This window comes from Trachypithecus francoisi, unplaced genomic scaffold (genome assembly GCF_009764315.1).
Source record: "Trachypithecus francoisi isolate TF-2019V2 unplaced genomic scaffold, Tfra_2.0 Lachesis_group5, whole genome shotgun sequence".
Lineage (NCBI taxonomy): Eukaryota > Metazoa > Chordata > Mammalia > Primates > Cercopithecidae > Trachypithecus > Trachypithecus francoisi.
In genome coordinates this window covers 92896710-92913029 of record NW_022681470.1, presented here as the reverse complement: position 1 = coordinate 92913029, position 16320 = coordinate 92896710, and the positions used below count along the sequence as shown (strand labels likewise).

General features: G+C 48.5%; 1 protein-coding gene across 3 annotated transcripts in view; it reads right to left on the bottom strand.

The window, feature by feature from the left end:
* Nucleotides 1-14262, bottom strand: part of IQGAP3 (IQ motif containing GTPase activating protein 3) — a 44714-nt gene extending 30452 nt beyond the window's left edge. For all 3 annotated transcript variants that reach the window (XM_033200687.1, XM_033200688.1, XM_033200689.1), the window contains exons 1-12: nt 14173-14262; nt 10836-10923; nt 7863-8019; nt 7500-7577; nt 6083-6159; nt 5238-5305; nt 5034-5147; nt 4615-4793; nt 4069-4147; nt 3320-3483; nt 2418-2505; nt 224-387 (exon numbers count right to left, since the gene is read on the bottom strand). In XM_033200687.1, coding sequence (XP_033056578.1) covers nt 224-387; nt 2418-2505; nt 3320-3483; nt 4069-4147; nt 4615-4793; nt 5034-5147; nt 5238-5305; nt 6083-6159; nt 7500-7577; nt 7863-8019; nt 10836-10923; nt 14173-14209 — 1293 coding nt within the window. In that variant the 5' untranslated portion in view covers nt 14210-14262. The remainder of the gene's footprint in view (nt 1-223; nt 388-2417; nt 2506-3319; nt 3484-4068; nt 4148-4614; nt 4794-5033; nt 5148-5237; nt 5306-6082; nt 6160-7499; nt 7578-7862; nt 8020-10835; nt 10924-14172) is intronic.
* Between the last annotated feature and the right edge of the window lie 2058 nt (nt 14263-16320).

Genomic DNA, 16320 nt, shown 5'->3' with positions numbered 1-16320 from the left:
CATAGGATCTTTTTAAGGATTAAGTGAGTATGTAAAGCAGTGTTTGCTCAAGGTAATGGCTATTAAAATATGCTCAGTAAGGCAGGGATGATAGCTCTTTCCCCATCCTAATCTCGTGCCAGCATCTCATATTGCACTCACAAGAGGGTGGCCTGGGCTGCCTGTCCTGATCCCTCCAGCTACTTGGGGGCCGCAGAGCTAGACCCACATTTCTGGGGCTTACCCCCTGCTGCTGCCTTTGGAGCACTGCCAGCTCCTGCTGGTACACAGCTGACGCAACAGGGTACACTGGAGGCAGCTGGGCCTCAGGGCACATCAGCTCCTTCACAGTGTCAGCCACCACTCCCCTCCGGATGGCTTTGTTGATCTGCTGCACAGCATGGAGCACTGTAAGGGAGGAGAGCAACAGGTTGTATAGGCTGGGCATTCAGTGGCATCTCCACTCTCCTGACCAACTACGCTCTGCCGGGGCATCTTGGTAGGGAAATTGCTTTGTAACTGCTCTCAAAAACCTGTGAGGTTTTCTGCTAGGTTTAAAATGCCTTTCTAAATGTTCAGGAAGAAAAGGGGCTGGGTCCCTTTAAGAAGAGGCTCTGTAAGAAGCAATTTGTCAGGCCTTGAAATTGAGTAGCTCAGCATGTAACACAGAGTGGCTGTCATGGCAGAGGGTGAGTTCCTAAGGTGGTGAGCACAAGATTGACAGGTGGCTATGGAGCGTAACTAAGATGAGGTTAGTCAGGGGGCTCTAGGGACCAAGGCTTGATGATAGCACAGAGAAATAAGGAACCAGTTCCAAGGCGGAGCCGTTTGCTGCAAAGGGCAGCAGTAAGCTTAAAAGGGGCTGTGGTGCCTCAACATAGTCTGAGTTTACAAACTCCGTGGCTAATAAAATGCCAAGCAGATAGGGGCACTGGCATCAAAGAGAGCACAATCCACTGGGAAGAGCTAAGGATACCAAAGTACCTACAGTGCACTGCTGTCAATGACATGTTAGAAGTCCACCTCCCCCCACCCCCACACAATGCTATGGCAGAGCAGGGGAGGAGGGATTCTGGCTGGGAGAGCAGGAAGACTTCACAGAGGAGGAAGCCTTGGAGACAGCTCTGGAGAATGTTTTCACCTGCTTATCAACAGCTGAGAATGCGGGAGAAATGTAACCCAAAGGACCAGAGGTGGGTGATGGGAAAGGCTGGAGGGCAATCTGGGGAGAATAGACAGTTTGCTAGGCTGAACTGGGTGGAATGTGAACAGAAGAGCTGGCGAAGAACTCTGGAAAGGTCTTATCTGCCAGGACAAACAGACAGGACTAAAGTGTGGGCTAAATAATGCAGGAACCCATGAAGGTCTGAAGATGTTCAACAAGGGAGATAAGATCAGATCTGTGCTTCAGAGATTACTCTGGCAGCGGCAATCAGCAATCGGGAATGAACTGAGCAGATTAGGAAAGCAGCCAGTCAGGAATGGCCTGGGGGCTACTGAAACCTAGTGAATGTTGGAAAGCTCTGTTAGACGAAGGTAAATGGTTACTGAGCAACCTCTAAACCTGACAGCAAGTTCAGACTAAGGCAAGCAACTGTAATAGGTCTAGTGTCCACAGGCTACTGCATTTTGCCTCAGCACTGTTTCTCTTCATACTTGCAGTGCAGATAGATCTCTTGGAGGAAGACAATTACAAACTCGCATTCTTGTAATAAATAATTATATTTGTGGCCAGGCCCAGTGACTCATGCCTGTAATTCCAGCACTTTGGGAGGCCAAGGTAGGCAGATCAGTTGAGGCCATGAGTTTGAGACCCAGCTGGCCAACACAAAGAACCCCACCTCTACTAAAAATACAAAAATTAGCCTGCCGTGGTGGCAGATGCCTGTCAATCCAGCTACTCAGGAGGCTGAGGCAAGAGAATCATTTGAACCCAGGAGGTGGAGGTTGCAGTGAGCTGAGATTGTGCCACACTACACTCCAGTCTGGGCAGTAGAGTGAGCCTCTGTCTCAAACAAAAGCAAAAACAAACAAAAAAGAATTATAATTTGTATATAATGTTTTTAAGGGAAACAGAGTTAGAAGATGAGCTTCTTGCTCATATTCTGGAAAATTACTACATTTCAGAAGCCAAAGGAATTCAAGCAGGTTGAAACTCAAAATTATAGGTAAACTACCTGGAAGAAAACTGCCTGCCCCAGGAGACCAACCCAGTGCAGTATTGGCATGTCATTATCTCTAAGTTCTTAATGAACTTATCTGTAGTGTCCCCCCAGGCAGCAGGAATACAGCAGATTATGTGAGGGGAGAAGTCCCTAGCCAGGCTGGAAGCAGCAGCAGTGTGCACTGCCCAACACAGAAGCCATCAAAGAGGTGGGATACTCTTCTAAGAGCCAGAGATATGCACAGAGCAGGCCTCAGACCTGGAGATGACTTACTGGCTTGTTCCTGGTCACCCTTTGTGTTGGCTGCAGCCACACCAGCCTGGACTTCCTCCTTTTCCAGAAGCTCCACCAGGCCCAGCTCCTAAGAGAGGGAAGAGATACAGTAGAATGGAGCCCTTCTGGGGCCAAGACCATGCTTTACAAGCTGCCAGCATGAGCTCCCAGGTCTACCCAGCCACCTAACCTCAATCCTACCTCTCCCCTTTAGGCTGGCTCACTCATCCTTACTAACCTTTTTTTTTTTTTTTTTGAGACGGAGTCTTGCTCTGTCGCCCAGGCTGGAGTGCAGTGGCACAATCTCGAATCACTGCAACCTCCGCCTCCTGGGTTCAAGTGATTCTCTGCCTCAGCCTCCCGAGTAGCAGGGATTACAGGCACCCACCACTACACAGGCTAATTTTTGTATTTTCAGTAGAGACAGGTTTACCATATTGACCAAGCTGGTCTCAAAGACTTGACCTCAAGTGATCCACCTGCATCAGCCCCCCAAAGTGCTGGGATTACAGGCGTGAGCCATGGTGCCCAGCCCTATTAACTCATCTTTAAACTTTCTTGCTCAGCAAGCATGTAAAATAACAACACAGACAACACAAATAGTGTCGGCGGAAAAGTCAACTGCATTAAAAACAAGATTGCTAAGTGGAGGCACCAGTTCAGCAGTGGGGGAGCACATTACTGCCTATGGGACTGTCCTTGGGTTCCTCCTGGTCTGGGGGACTCTCAGGGACAGAAGCTGATCAGTCTGGTCTACTAGGCCTTGGGGTGATTTAACCATTTAAACATGCAGTCAGCACTTACAGAATACAAAGGACCAACAGTGGTGATCCCTGAGTAAGAGGCCCTCTCCCATTCTACAGTCACATAGAGGGGGTGGTAGGTAATAGACAGAAGCTAACCTGTGCCTTCTGCTCTCTGTCTGAGCTCAATTGCTCCAGGTACCAGACAGCAAAGTCTCTCCTCACCCCTCGCAGGGCCAGGGCAGGGTCTTGAAGGGCCTTGAGCAAGGCTTCAGGGCCCTGTCTTTCCAGGGCGTCATCAACAACTTCTAGAGCCCCATGGACTGAAAAAAAAAGAGACTCCATAACAGACAGTGTGAGAAAGCCACCTCTCATAATCCCCTAGTCCAGCCCCAGGAATCTGCCCTCTTCTTGCCTGCCTGGAGTTACCCCCACCCTTTCCCCCTTGGTTCCTGGGCCCATTTGGTTCAGCCCAAATTCTTCAGCTTGGTCTTCACAGCCTTCTCACTTCACCACCCCAAACCCCAGGGATATCCTCACCCAAACAGGCAAATGCCTACCCATCCTGAGCCTTCACACAGCTCCTACCCAGATCCCCCTCCCTCATGTATTATCCACACTGCTCCTCTCGAAGGACCCCAGTTCAACTTCCCCCCAGCATCAAGAGCTGCTCCTCTCTGTGGTTCTCCAGTCAGAAAGAAACTTCCCGGACACAAACTACTTCTCTAGACACTGATGGCCAGAAAGCAGTGCACATACTCCTTGGACTCTGATCTTTCCCAGAGGCAAGAGTTGGCCCAAGTGAGACCACAGGGCTTTCTGGCTTGAGAAAAGCTATCCCCCAACCTCCCAGTGCAGGGGCTTACCCTGAGGGCACCCCCAAACCACTCCTGCCTGCTCTCTCTTACCGTTGACATGGTTGATATTGCCCTGGATTTCAGCCTGAGTTAGGTAGTGGTCATAGATGTCCTGGCTTTCTCTTTCATCCTGCAAAAACTCCATTGAGAGGGAATCTGCGAAACCAATTCAATCTTCTTGTCCTGCTCTTCCCTCCCTGGCTACACTTATTGCTTCTTCTGGGGATCTTCCCAAGGCCAAAGGTCAGTCTGCTCAGAATTCAGAAAACTGTGGGGTCTAAACACCTTCCACTGACACATTTAAGCCAAACCAACCTTTGGAACCTCCAGTCCAATCTCATTCTGTTCTACATTCCAGTGCCCTTCTCAGGCTTCCCTGAAGATCATCCCCCAAGAACCTCTTCTCCAGTCTTCTTTTCTGAATTCTCATCATTCTTCCAAGTTCCTTTCCTAGTTCTCTAAAATCACTGACAAGTTATGGTTTCTCTAAGAAGCAATTTTGGATCCTAGAGACATGACAGACAGGAGTCCTGGTTTCACTCAAGACTTTCCAGCCACTCAACTTTTCGGTCCCTGCAACCCAAGACTACTCCTTACATGGTTCCTGGCATTGGCTGCCTTCTCCATCTTGGCCTGGGCCAGCATCTCCTGGTAGATGGCTGCCAGAGGCTCTCGGAGATTCTCCAGAAGAGCACTGGGATTCTGCAAGGCAGCCAGGGTGTCCTCCACCACCCCTCGCTCCACTGCTTCATTGATGGCAAGAACAGCTGCATGGACTGGGAGGGGGCATGGAAACAAGGTCAGGAGGCCAGAGTGAACCCCAGACTGGAGCGCAACCAGTAGCAGGCCACTCTAACGTCATCCTTTTTCCCACCCTCAGGGGCCAGGCAAACCAGGTAGCCTTATGGCCCTATCTGTGGATGAGAGCTGGCCAGAATCCATCCAATGGCTATGAGGCTTGGAGCCCTCCCATACCCACTGACTCTACTCCTGGCAGGGCAGAGCCTAGTCCTTACCTGCAGCCTCATCCACCGATAGCTCATTGGCCAGGATACCCCCGATCTTGCTGAAGGCAGGCAGCTGGAGGCCATATTTGGCCAGTTCAGATGCCATGTTGCTGAGTTCCTCAGCTGCAATGATGCCACAGGTGCCCTTCATCAGGTCCAGAACCCCCAAGACCCTGCCCAGGATGCGGTGGTAGGGGAAGGAGCTGGGCTTACCTGTGAATTTCACTTTCCCATATAGATCATGTATCTGAGGGGCCAATCCCAGCCGGAAGAGGAATAGACTAGGAAAAAATGGAAGGCATTGGAAGGCACTGGAGCCTATTCATTTTGACACTCTGCCCACGATGGGTTTGAAGGAGATACTATGGGGACCTAGAGATGAAGACCACTCAGCACCTGCCCTCAAGTTATCCCCAACCCACATAAAGAAATATGACCATAAATCAGCCCAAGGAAAGTGCTGCAGAAGGTAAATAAGATGGTGTTGGGGGTCTGAGGGGATTAGGAAGGCTTCACAGATAAGGCCACATTGCAGTAGCAGGTCACTCAACGGAGACAGAGGACAGGAAGGGTACAGCAAGCAGATACCTGCTGAGCTAAGGCACAGGGGCACAAAGGGACATGGGAAATGAAGTCAGAAAGAGAAACACAAGGAACCGGTCAGTCACTTGCTGTGATTTAGCCAACTGGTTGCTGATGGCTGGCTGGAAGCAGGATCAAAGAGCCTACACCATCCACGCTAAGTGGCTTGCCTATGTTGCTCTCAATAGGTCCTGTTCTGATTCCTTTATGCCCAGTTACACACTGAAGGCCCTACCCTGCTACCTTCCTGCCTCTGGTACCCTGCTTGCCCTTCCCCTTCACCCACACAGGCCATACATAAATGTGCCACAGACATGCACACAAATCTAAACACAACTCTGAAAATCTGAAAGCTCACTCTCCTGAGCAGGGCTCCCTGTGCTCTACCCTTCATCCTTCTCGCTGAGTTTGTTGCTGCTGATTGTTGGTTGCATCCACCTAGAGGAACCTGGATGATAAAATTTGAGGTTTCTCACCTGAGAGCATGGATGCAGTAGACTACCCGGGGCATGTTCTTTTTGTCATAGATGTCCGTGGTCTCTGGGAAGAAGGTCTAGAAGAGAAACCAGTCAGTTACTGCCATTGGGAACCTTTAAGCAGCACCAAATATGGAGGGGGGGGGTGCCGAGGCATGGGTCTTCCTCTCCAACCTGAGGTGTGCGCTCCCTTGTTACCTGGGGTATCTAGGTCAGTCTCCCCCAACCATTTCAAGTCAGCCTGGTATAAAAGAAAGGCACTGGAGATGCATACTAAGCCAAGACTCAGTCACAGACACATAGTCCTAGGGTGCCCTGGATTAACCAAACACCAGATAAGGCTATCAAGGCTACAGAATATAAGCCATATCCTCCAAAAATAACAACAACAACAACAACAAAAACAAGCCCCCAGCTGTCTTCCAGATGTCTACAGTGAGCCTGCATGCCTCACCTCAGACCCTTGCCAAAGAGGTGGTATGCTGGAGAGCTGGCCTACTCCCATGGAGGGCCCCATGAGGCATATATTGCCAAGGACCACAAAAGTGTCAGGCTGTTATCCCTGTCTCCAAGCCAGTGGCTTCTGATCAATGAGAGACTTTCTAAGAACCGAGTGGCACCAGGTATGGCTTCTCAATGCCACCTGACAATTGTAATGAGGCCTAACCTCAATATATCTTGGTTACATTTAGATTCACAATAAAAGACCAAATTTAGAGACTTAGAGTATTCCAGTCCCACTGAAGACACATGACATCTATTGCTTCTGCCGCCCATCAAAGTGTCTTTCTTTACTGCTGTTTCCTGTATTATAGTTCCTTTCTACAGTGAAGAAATACAAAGCAGAAAAAAACCATACATTGTAGAATATTATCATGCCTTCATTTGTATAGCTCTTCACAATTCACAAAGGGAGTTCACACAGACCATGTGATCCTCCTGACAACATTGTAAGGTAGACAAGGCAGGGCTCACTATCCCCATTTTACAGACAAATAACAAATTGAGGTTCAAAGAGTGAAATCATGTGTCCAGTTGGGGTTTTGGACCTAGGCTTCTAACTCAAAGTCTACCACCTAGGGATGTGTATACCCTTGCTTCACACTGTGAAATTTGGTGGAGACAGGGCTGGCCAATACGAGCATGACATAGCAGGCCCTCCTGCACCTCTCACTGCATAATGGGAACTGTGACACTCAGGCCAGGGAAACTTCACCTCCTTTCATTCACAGGGAAGGGGAGGCAGAGAAAAGATAACCTGATTCAAAGACACACAGCTGCAAGGAACTGTTCTCTTAGATTAGTTTAGAAGACACATGGAAATAGGGCTAAAGGGTTCAGGGAGATAAAGCATGGGATTGTAGGGGGTGGCTGGTAAGGAGTAAAGATGAATACCAATCTTCAGGCCCAGTATTACCGAAGGCAGACCAATGTGGGCTATTGCAGACAGCCAAAAGTTGATGTTGTCTGTGTGACGGAAATGTAAGCCAGTTGCCTGAAAGGGAAGGAAAAAGAAAATCTATTTCCACAGTTCTCAGCACTCTCTATGGGTAGAGCCCAGACTACAACTTAAAGATTCAGGAGAGATGGGCAGAGGGGAATCAGAGGACCGCATCTTGTGAATTTTCCATCCTTACCAGCACAGAAAAACATAGATTAATAACACTCCCTTTTATCCAGATTTGGACAATAAGTTATATGGTCACTGTACCCTCACAGCTTTGAGGAGAAGGGATCGTTTGAGGGGAAGTAGGTAGAAGGTGGAGTCCAATCCTCCCACCTGGTACCGCAGCTGCTCCACATCATAGATCTTCTTCAAGGGAACCACGGAGGGTGCAAAACAGTGGCCCAGCTTGGCCAGCAGCACTCCATTGCGAAGGCTCTCCTCCAGCTCCACCGGGGAAGGAAGCTCCTCCTTCAGGCAGGCCTCCATCCAGCTACGAACATGAGAGCACCTTCTCACAAACTCTGGCAGACCACAGTGATTTATTCGAACAACAGGAACTTCCCTCTCTCCCTCCTTTTAAGTGGCCCCTGACCCTCCTCTGCTTCCTGTTCCTGCCCTACCTCCAGCTCCCCTCTCTGCCCATTGCCTGCCTGTTCCCACCTTCTCCCAGGCTGCCCCAAATATCTGGATTGGCCAACCCTCAGCCCCACCCACCCAGCAAATCTTCCTTGACAGATCCTGAACCTGTCCATCTTCAATGAGGCTTAACTGTTACATAGCTTCTCACTCAGTCTAGTTACATCTTTTTTTCTTTCTTTTTTTTTTTTTTTGAGATGGCGTCTTGCTCTTGTTGCCCAGGCTGGAGTGCAGTGGCGTGATCTCAGCTCACTGCAACCTCCACCTCCTGGGTTCAAGTGATTCTCCTGCCTCAGCCTCCCGAGTAGTTGGGATTACAGGCACATGCCACCACACCCGGCTAATTTTGTATTTTTAGTAGAGACGGGGTTTCTCCGTGTTGGACTGGTCTCAAACTCCCGACCTCAAGTGATCCACCCGCCTCGGCCTCCCAAAGTGCTGGGACTACAGGCATGAGCCACCGCACCTGGCCCTAGTTACATCTTTAACTGTTAAACCAAACAGAATGTGCTCACTTCTTTCATTCTGGATTGTTCTCCGAGAACCTGGGTGCAGAAAGGTCATGTCTGCCTGAATGATCTACATGGCTCATAACCCAGCTTTGATGATGATGAGGGTAGTGGGGCTGATGGAAGGGGAGTAGCACAAAGGAACAGAAAGACCACAGCTCTTGGAGTATGAAGGCCTGCTTTCCAACCATCTCTCCTACTTCACCTCTGTGAGCCTCAGTTGCACAATATTCAAAATGAGGATAATGCCACCTGTATTTCCTTCAGTGTGCAGCTGCCAGGATCAAATGAGCTAATGAATGTGAAAACACTTTGAATATAAATGTAAAGTGTTATTATTACTGGTGGTTGTATGAGGGAGAGATTAAAGTCTTCTCAGATGGAATCTCTAAACTTCCCTACATATTGGGGTCTAATTGGAAAGTACCTGTTTCCAAAAAGAGAGCCAGTTAATACGTTGTTCCATGTCTTCCCTGCCTTAGACACCTGATTTTTCCTGATTGGCCCATCCTATTGACTTCCTTTAAGAAAATTAAAAGTATCCTATTGATTAAAAGCAAAAAAATTAAGTATGTATCCTGTTTTTCCTATACAGATTGACTTTTAGAGTAACCAAATAGTCCTAAGATGATGAGGGAATGTTCTTTAGGATTTCAGCTAGTAAATATGGAAGAAATGACAGAACTAGAAAATAGTCATTTTACACCCTTGATAAAATAATAAATTCTGATGTAGACCAACAATGAATGAAGGCATTAGATGAAAAGTTAATGGGAAATTTTATGGCGTGTAAATCAGGTTGGTTTCACCTAAACTCCCAGATTTAGCATCACTAAAAGTGAAACAAGCAGACATTGTATACTTTCTATAAGATGTGATATGGAACACATATCTTATATATGTTAAATATCACATATTTTATATATATATATTACAGTATATAGGGGGTAAAAGGATCTGAATGGGGGGGGAAAAAAACCCACCAACACTAATGAAGACTTCTTGTCAAAAATGGTTTTTTTTTGTTTTGTTTTTTTGAGACAGAGTCTCACTCTTTCACTCAGGCTGGAGTGCGGCGACACGATCTCGGCCCACAGCAACCTCTGCCTCCTAAGTTCAAGTGATTCTTCTGCCTCAGCCTCCTGAGTAGCTGGGATTACAGGCATGCACCACCGCGCCCAGCTAATTTTTTGTATTTTTTTGTAGAGACAGGATTTCACCATGTCAGCCAGGCTGGTCTCAAACTCCTGGCCCCAGGTGATTTGCCCGCCTCGGCCTCCCAAAGTGCTGGGATTACAGGCGTGAGCCACAGCGCCCATCCAGGCTTTCCTGTTTGTTTTTGGAGACACAGTCTCACTTTGTCACCCAGGATGGAGTGCAGTGGCGCAATCTTGGCTCACTTGCCTCCTCGACCTCCCAGATTCAAGCAATCCTCCTTCCTCAGCCCTCCAAGTAGCTGGGACTATGGGCACATGCCACCATGCTTGACTAGTATTTGTATTTTTTGCAGAGATGGGATTTCGCCATGTTGCTTGTCAAAAATGTTGAACCTAAATCTAATTAAGCCAACATTCATTTATAGGAAATACAGGGTACAGAGGAACAAGCTGAATGACATAAGAAAGCAAGTAGACAATCATCTCTAAAAAACAAAAGGAAAGAAAGAAAAGAAATAGAGACAAAATGTAGGATAGTCTTTAGGAAAAATGACCCGGTTTTCTTCAGCAAGTCAATAATATAATGAACTGAAAAAAGGAGATGGGCTGCTCTGGATTAAAGAAGACATACAAGCAGATATAATTAGTGAACTTTTTGGATCCTTATTTTAATAAGATAACTGTAAAAACAGATTTCTTTTTTTTTTTTTAAGACGAGCAGGAAAATTTGAAAATGGGCTGGGTATTGATCTTCCAAGGATTTAAATAATTTAGTTGGATAAGCGAACGTCCACATATTTTGGAGATACATATTGCAGTTTATAGGGGGTAAAAGGATGTGACTGGGATTTGCTTCAAAAAAAAAAATTAAAAAGTTATTTCAACTCGCCCTTTCCCACAGGACAGACTCTCCATCTGTTGCATTTGCTTTGGGAGCAGATGCCTAGGGTGGGGTGGTAGAAAGGGAGAGCAGAAAAGAGTCCATCTTCCTGGACTCTGCTCACCGCTTGGCCTCCTCCAGCCGGCACAAGTACTGATAGGCAACGTTCTGCCGCCTCTGCTCATCCATCTCCTCAGCTGTGAGGCGTTCATCTGAGGAATTAAACAGGATAAGGTCAATGAAGACAGCATTACAGGGGTCTTAGCATTGAAGTGTCTTTTTTTTTTTTTTTGAGACAGAGTCTTACTCTGTTGCCCAGGCTGGAGTGCAGTGCGCGATCTCGGCTCACTGCAAGCTCCGCCTCCCAGGTTCAGGCCATTCTCCTGCCTCAGCCTCCTGAGTAGCTGGGACTACAGGCGTCCACCACCAGGCCCGGCTACTTTTTTGTATTTTTAGTAGAGACGGGGTTTCACCGTGTTAGCCAGGATGGTCTCAATCTCCTGACCTCATGATCCGCCTGCCTCCGCCACCCAAAGTGCTGAGATTACAGGCATGAGCCACCGTGGCCGGCCCAAGCGTCTTCTCAACGGACTTGTTTAGGCAACCCTGCTCAGAGACCTGAAGCACCTCCCATGTGTCCCTCCTTCTCTTCCCAGGATACCCTTTAATAGGCAGCCTCCTGTGCTGGAGGCATTACTTCCCTTTCCTCTGTAGCCATCTTCCTGTCCTCTTCCTCCTCAAGTCTACTAATGGAACTTCCCTCAGTGCCTCCCAGCTGAGACATCCAGAGCCTTCCTTGGCTTTAAACTTAACTCCTTTTCTTATCCCTAATTAGACTGAGTTCTCCAAGAACTGGACCTGTGTCATCCTTGTTGGTTATTCTCTCAGAGGTTAGGTAATAGAACCAACCAGGATTCATCATTCACTCATTTATTCATTCATCAATACCTCCTTTATGCCAGGCACTGGACTAGCAGACTCCTACTCTTTTTTTTTTTTTTTTGAGATGGAGTCTCGCTCTGTCGCCCAGGCTGGAGTGCAGTGGCTGGATCTCAGCTCACTGCAAGCTCCGCCTCCCGGGTTTACGCCATTCTCCTGCCTCAGCCTCCCGAGTAGCTGGGACTACAAGCGCCCGCCACCTCGCCTGGCTAGTTTTTTATATTTTTTAGTAGAGACGGGGTTTCACCGGGTTAGCCAGGATGGTCTCGATCTCCTGACCTTGTGATCCGCTCGTCTCGGCCTCCCAAAGTGCTGGGATTACAGGCTTGAGCCACCGCGCCCGGACCCCCTACTCTTAAGAAATGCAGAGATAAAGGCCTGCATGGTGGCTCATGCCTATAATCCCAGCATTTCTGGACGCTGAGGCAGGTGGATCACTTAAGCCCAGGAGTTTGAGACCAGCCTGGGCAACATGTTGAGACCCCGTCTCGACAAAAAATGCAAAAATTAGCCTGGAGTGATGGTGCACACCTGTAGTCCCAGCTACTCAGGGCAGGGCTGAGGTGGGAGGATCACCTGAGCCCAGGACTCCTAGGCTGCAGTGAACCATGATCGTGCCACTGCACTCCAGCCTGGACAATAGAGTTACTGGTGGGTTTGTTTTTGAAACAGGGCACCACCATGTCTGGCTAATTCTTGTATTTTTTGTTGAGACTGGGTCTCACCATGTTGCCCAGGCTGGTCTTGAACTCCTGGGCTCAAGTGATCCTCCCACCTTGGCCTCCCAAAGTGCTGGGATTACAGGCATAAACCACAGCGCCCAAAGATTATTATTATTAGAAGAGAAAAACATCTAAATAAATTAATCTAATGTGATAAGTATGATTATGGCCCATGAATAAAATCTATGGAAGCAGCAGAGGAAGCAAAGGATTCTAGATATGAACTAGATCTTAAGGAATAAATAGGCAGAACATGGAGAAAGGCAGTCCAACAGAGGGAAACATGCCACTCACTTGAGATTAAATGGAAGGACAAAGAAAATTTTAAAAGATCACAAAGGTACCTTCACTATCCTTTTTGGTATAGGTCACCCAAGGAGGAAAAGAATCTTCAAGCTAAATAAAATACAGAGTACTGATTCCAAATCCAAGAATAGCAAATCCCTCAAGTGAGACAGCAATCATAATTTACCTTAGTTTAGCCTCCCTTAATCCTTCTCCTTTCTCTCCCCTCTCTCTATTTCCCTTGAGAAACACGATACAAAATCAAACAGAAAGAGTAAGAGAAAACTACACACACAGTAAGAAAATAAACTCAGAGGGCTTGAAAAAAGGCAGAGCTTGGCCAATCTGTCTTCGACTCAGTACTTTATGTCATTCCCGGTTTTTATCCTATTTCCTTATATTGCATATTCTGCAATGATTCAGGCAAGGGCAGGGCTTATTTGAATGAGCAGTTAAGTAAATTAAAACACATGCACGAGCACACACGCACACACCCCTCCAAATACATATTTGAAAACACTGGCCAACCACAGGAAAGCCATCAGTTCCTCCAACAGGGTGTACAGGGAACAAGTGTTGGTTGTTAAGCATGGAAAATAAACCAGTAAGTGAATGACATCACCTCAGAGTTATGAACTGAGGACTGTGGGCGATGGGAGGGATTTTGTACATACACACGCTGTCTCAAAAAAATAAAAAACCAAAAAACGGTTTTCCTGTCCTTCTCAGGTCTGGAACTAGTTTTCCTTTAACAGAAGACTGGACATGGACTTTGCTTTTTGAATCCTAATAGAGAGGAAGGGAGGGGTGGAAGAAGGAGCAGGTTTTGCCTTTCATTCAGAAAATCAGATAGAACCTTTCTGCCCCTTCCGTCCTTCCAACTCCAGTCTCTCTCTAAAACAGTGTTTTTGAAAATGTGGCCCAGGGACTACCTTCCTCACAATCACCTGGGGTCAGGGAAGAAGCACAGCAGTGCTTGTTATAAATGCAGATTATGGGCCCCAAACCAGACCTTCTGGAACTGAAGCTCTGGGACAGGACCCAGGAATCTGCATTTCAAACAAGCTGCCCGGGTAATTTCAGCCCCCTGTTTGACAGGCATTGTCTGAAAGCGGCATCTCAAAGCCCAAGAGTCCCCCAGATCCCTTAAGGCATCTTGTCTCGTGGCAGCGCTGGACAAGTATGGTAGCCAGCAGTAACTGCTGAATTTTAAGGAGCCATTAGGACCACCTACATTCTCCCGACTCCGGAACCCCAGAACTTGGAAATAGGGAGAAAATTCTTTGTAAGCTTTAAAGCACATTATTCGGGGGACAATGCGCCGCTCACAGTTCCACTCTGGCCCGCGGCGCCCGGGCTGAGGACTCCCGTCCCACTGAGCAGTCCCACCGCCCTCGCCCCTCAGGCTCCACGCCCGACACACGCCCCAATCTCTCCCAGGACAGCCAAGCCCCCGACCAGCGGCACCACTGCGAGACCCTTCCCAGACCCTTCCCAGACCCTTCCCGCACTCACACGCTGCCCGCCCTGGGACCGCTGCTCTCCTCTCCATGTTCCTCCTTTTTCCAGGTTTGAATCTCCCGCCGTTGGGCCGCCGCCCGTCACCGTCGCCACGGCCGGACAGGACACTTCCTGTCCACACCGCTGAGAATCCTGGGATTTGTAGTTCCAGGCCGCGGAGCGGGGCCGCCCACGTGCTGGGAGAAGAGGCACACCAGGCCGGGGCAGTACCGTTCCCCTTACAGCAGTTCCTCGCCTTGTTCCTCCCAGGCTCCTTTTCTGCTAAACAGTCTTACTCTAGCTGCTGCCCCTGCCTTTGTCTCCAACTAGTATTCCCATTAACCCCTACTCTGCTTCCTATGTGTTCCCGAGTCCGGCTAACTTGTGGGCCTACTTGGCGCTATGACTAAGCTAGGTGATGCGAATGCAGAGATGTATAAGCGCAGTGAATGCTCTAAAAAAGTTTGCTGTTCTGACACAAGTGATAGACATACAGTCAAATAAATTAGAGGTCTGTGATGCACAGAGGGAGGGGGTCATTGCTGTGATTAAGAGCAGCGAGGCCGGGCACCGTGGCTCAAGCCTGTCATCCCAGCACTTTGGGAGGCCGAGACGGGCGGATCACGAGGTCAGGAGATCAAGACCATCCTGGCTAACACGGTGAAACCCCGTCTCTACTAAAAAATACAAAAAACTAGCCGGGCGAGGTGGCGGGTGCCTGTAGTCCCAGCTACTCGGGAGGCTGAGGCAGGAGAATGGTCTAAACCTGAGAGGCGGAGCTTGCAGTGAGCTGAGATCCAGCCACTGCACTCCAGACTGGGCGACAGAGCGAGACTCCATCTCAAAAAAAAAAAAAAAGAGCAGCGAATGACAGGGAAGACGTCCTAGTGGAGGTGACAGCTGATTTGGGTTGAGAAGTGAAAGAGAATTCATCAGATTGAAGAAGAGAGGCAGTGCAATCAGTGGAAACAGCATGTGCAAGAACAAGAAGGCGAGTTCGGGAACTTATACTCGGTTCAGTTTTAGAGGAGAACAAACCTCAGCCAGGGAGAGGCCAGAAGGGATCCTGGAGGCACAGGGCCAGGTCCGGTAGCACCTTGGGCACCATGCTAGGGCCCTGGCATGGGGTCTGGTGAACAGTCACCAGCCAAGGAACACTTTAGACATAGGTCAGAGCCAGATTTGTCTTTTATTTTTTTTTTTTTTTGAGACGGAGTCTCGCTCTGTCGCCCAGGCTGGAGTGCAGTGGCCGGATCTCAGCTCACTACAAGCTCCGTCTCCCGGGTTTACGCCATTCTCCTGCCTCAGCCTCCGGAGTAGCTGTGACTACAGGCGCCCGCCACCTCGCCCGGCTAGTTTTTTTGTATTTTTTAGTAGAGACGGGGTTTCACGGTGTTAGCCAGGATGGTCTCGATCTCCTGACCTCGTGATCCGCCCGTCTCGGCCTCCCAAAGTGCTGGGATGACAGGCTTGAGCCACCGCGCCCGTCAGATTTGTCTTTTAAAAAGAGCCATCTTGTAGCAGGGGATTGGAAGGGGGTGAGGCTAGGGACAAAGACCAGTTGGAAGGCTACTGCAGTAGCACAGAAGAGAGATAATAAGAGCCTCAACTAGGCTGGGTGTGGTGGCTTACGCCTGTAATCCCAGCACTTTGGGAGGCCAAGGCGGGTGGATTACCTGAGGTCAGGAGTTCGAGACCAGGCAGGCCAACATGGCAAAACCCCATCTCTAGTAAAAATACAAATATTAGCCAGGCATGGTGGTGTATGCCTGTAATCCCAGCTACTCGGGAGGCTGAGGCAGGAGAATTGCTTGAACCTGGGAGGCAGAGGTTGCAGTGAGCTGAGACTGTGCCATTGCACTCCAGCCTGGGCGACAGAGTAAGACTCCATCTCAAAAAAAAAAAAAAAAAAGAGCCTGAACTAATAAAAAATAATTATACACCAACAACTATGCTGAAAAAATATTATCTGATAGGTTTCCCCATCTTGTATTTCTCCTTTTACCCTTTCCCCACACTCCATCCAAGCAACCAAGCCGCCTAGGCTTATAGCTTGGGCAGGTAGGAGAGGAGAATGTGAAAGAACAGAAAACAGAAATCCATACCTAAAGCCTTCAGAGGAACAGAGGAGACTCAAGGGCTGAGACAAAACTGGGAAAAGTA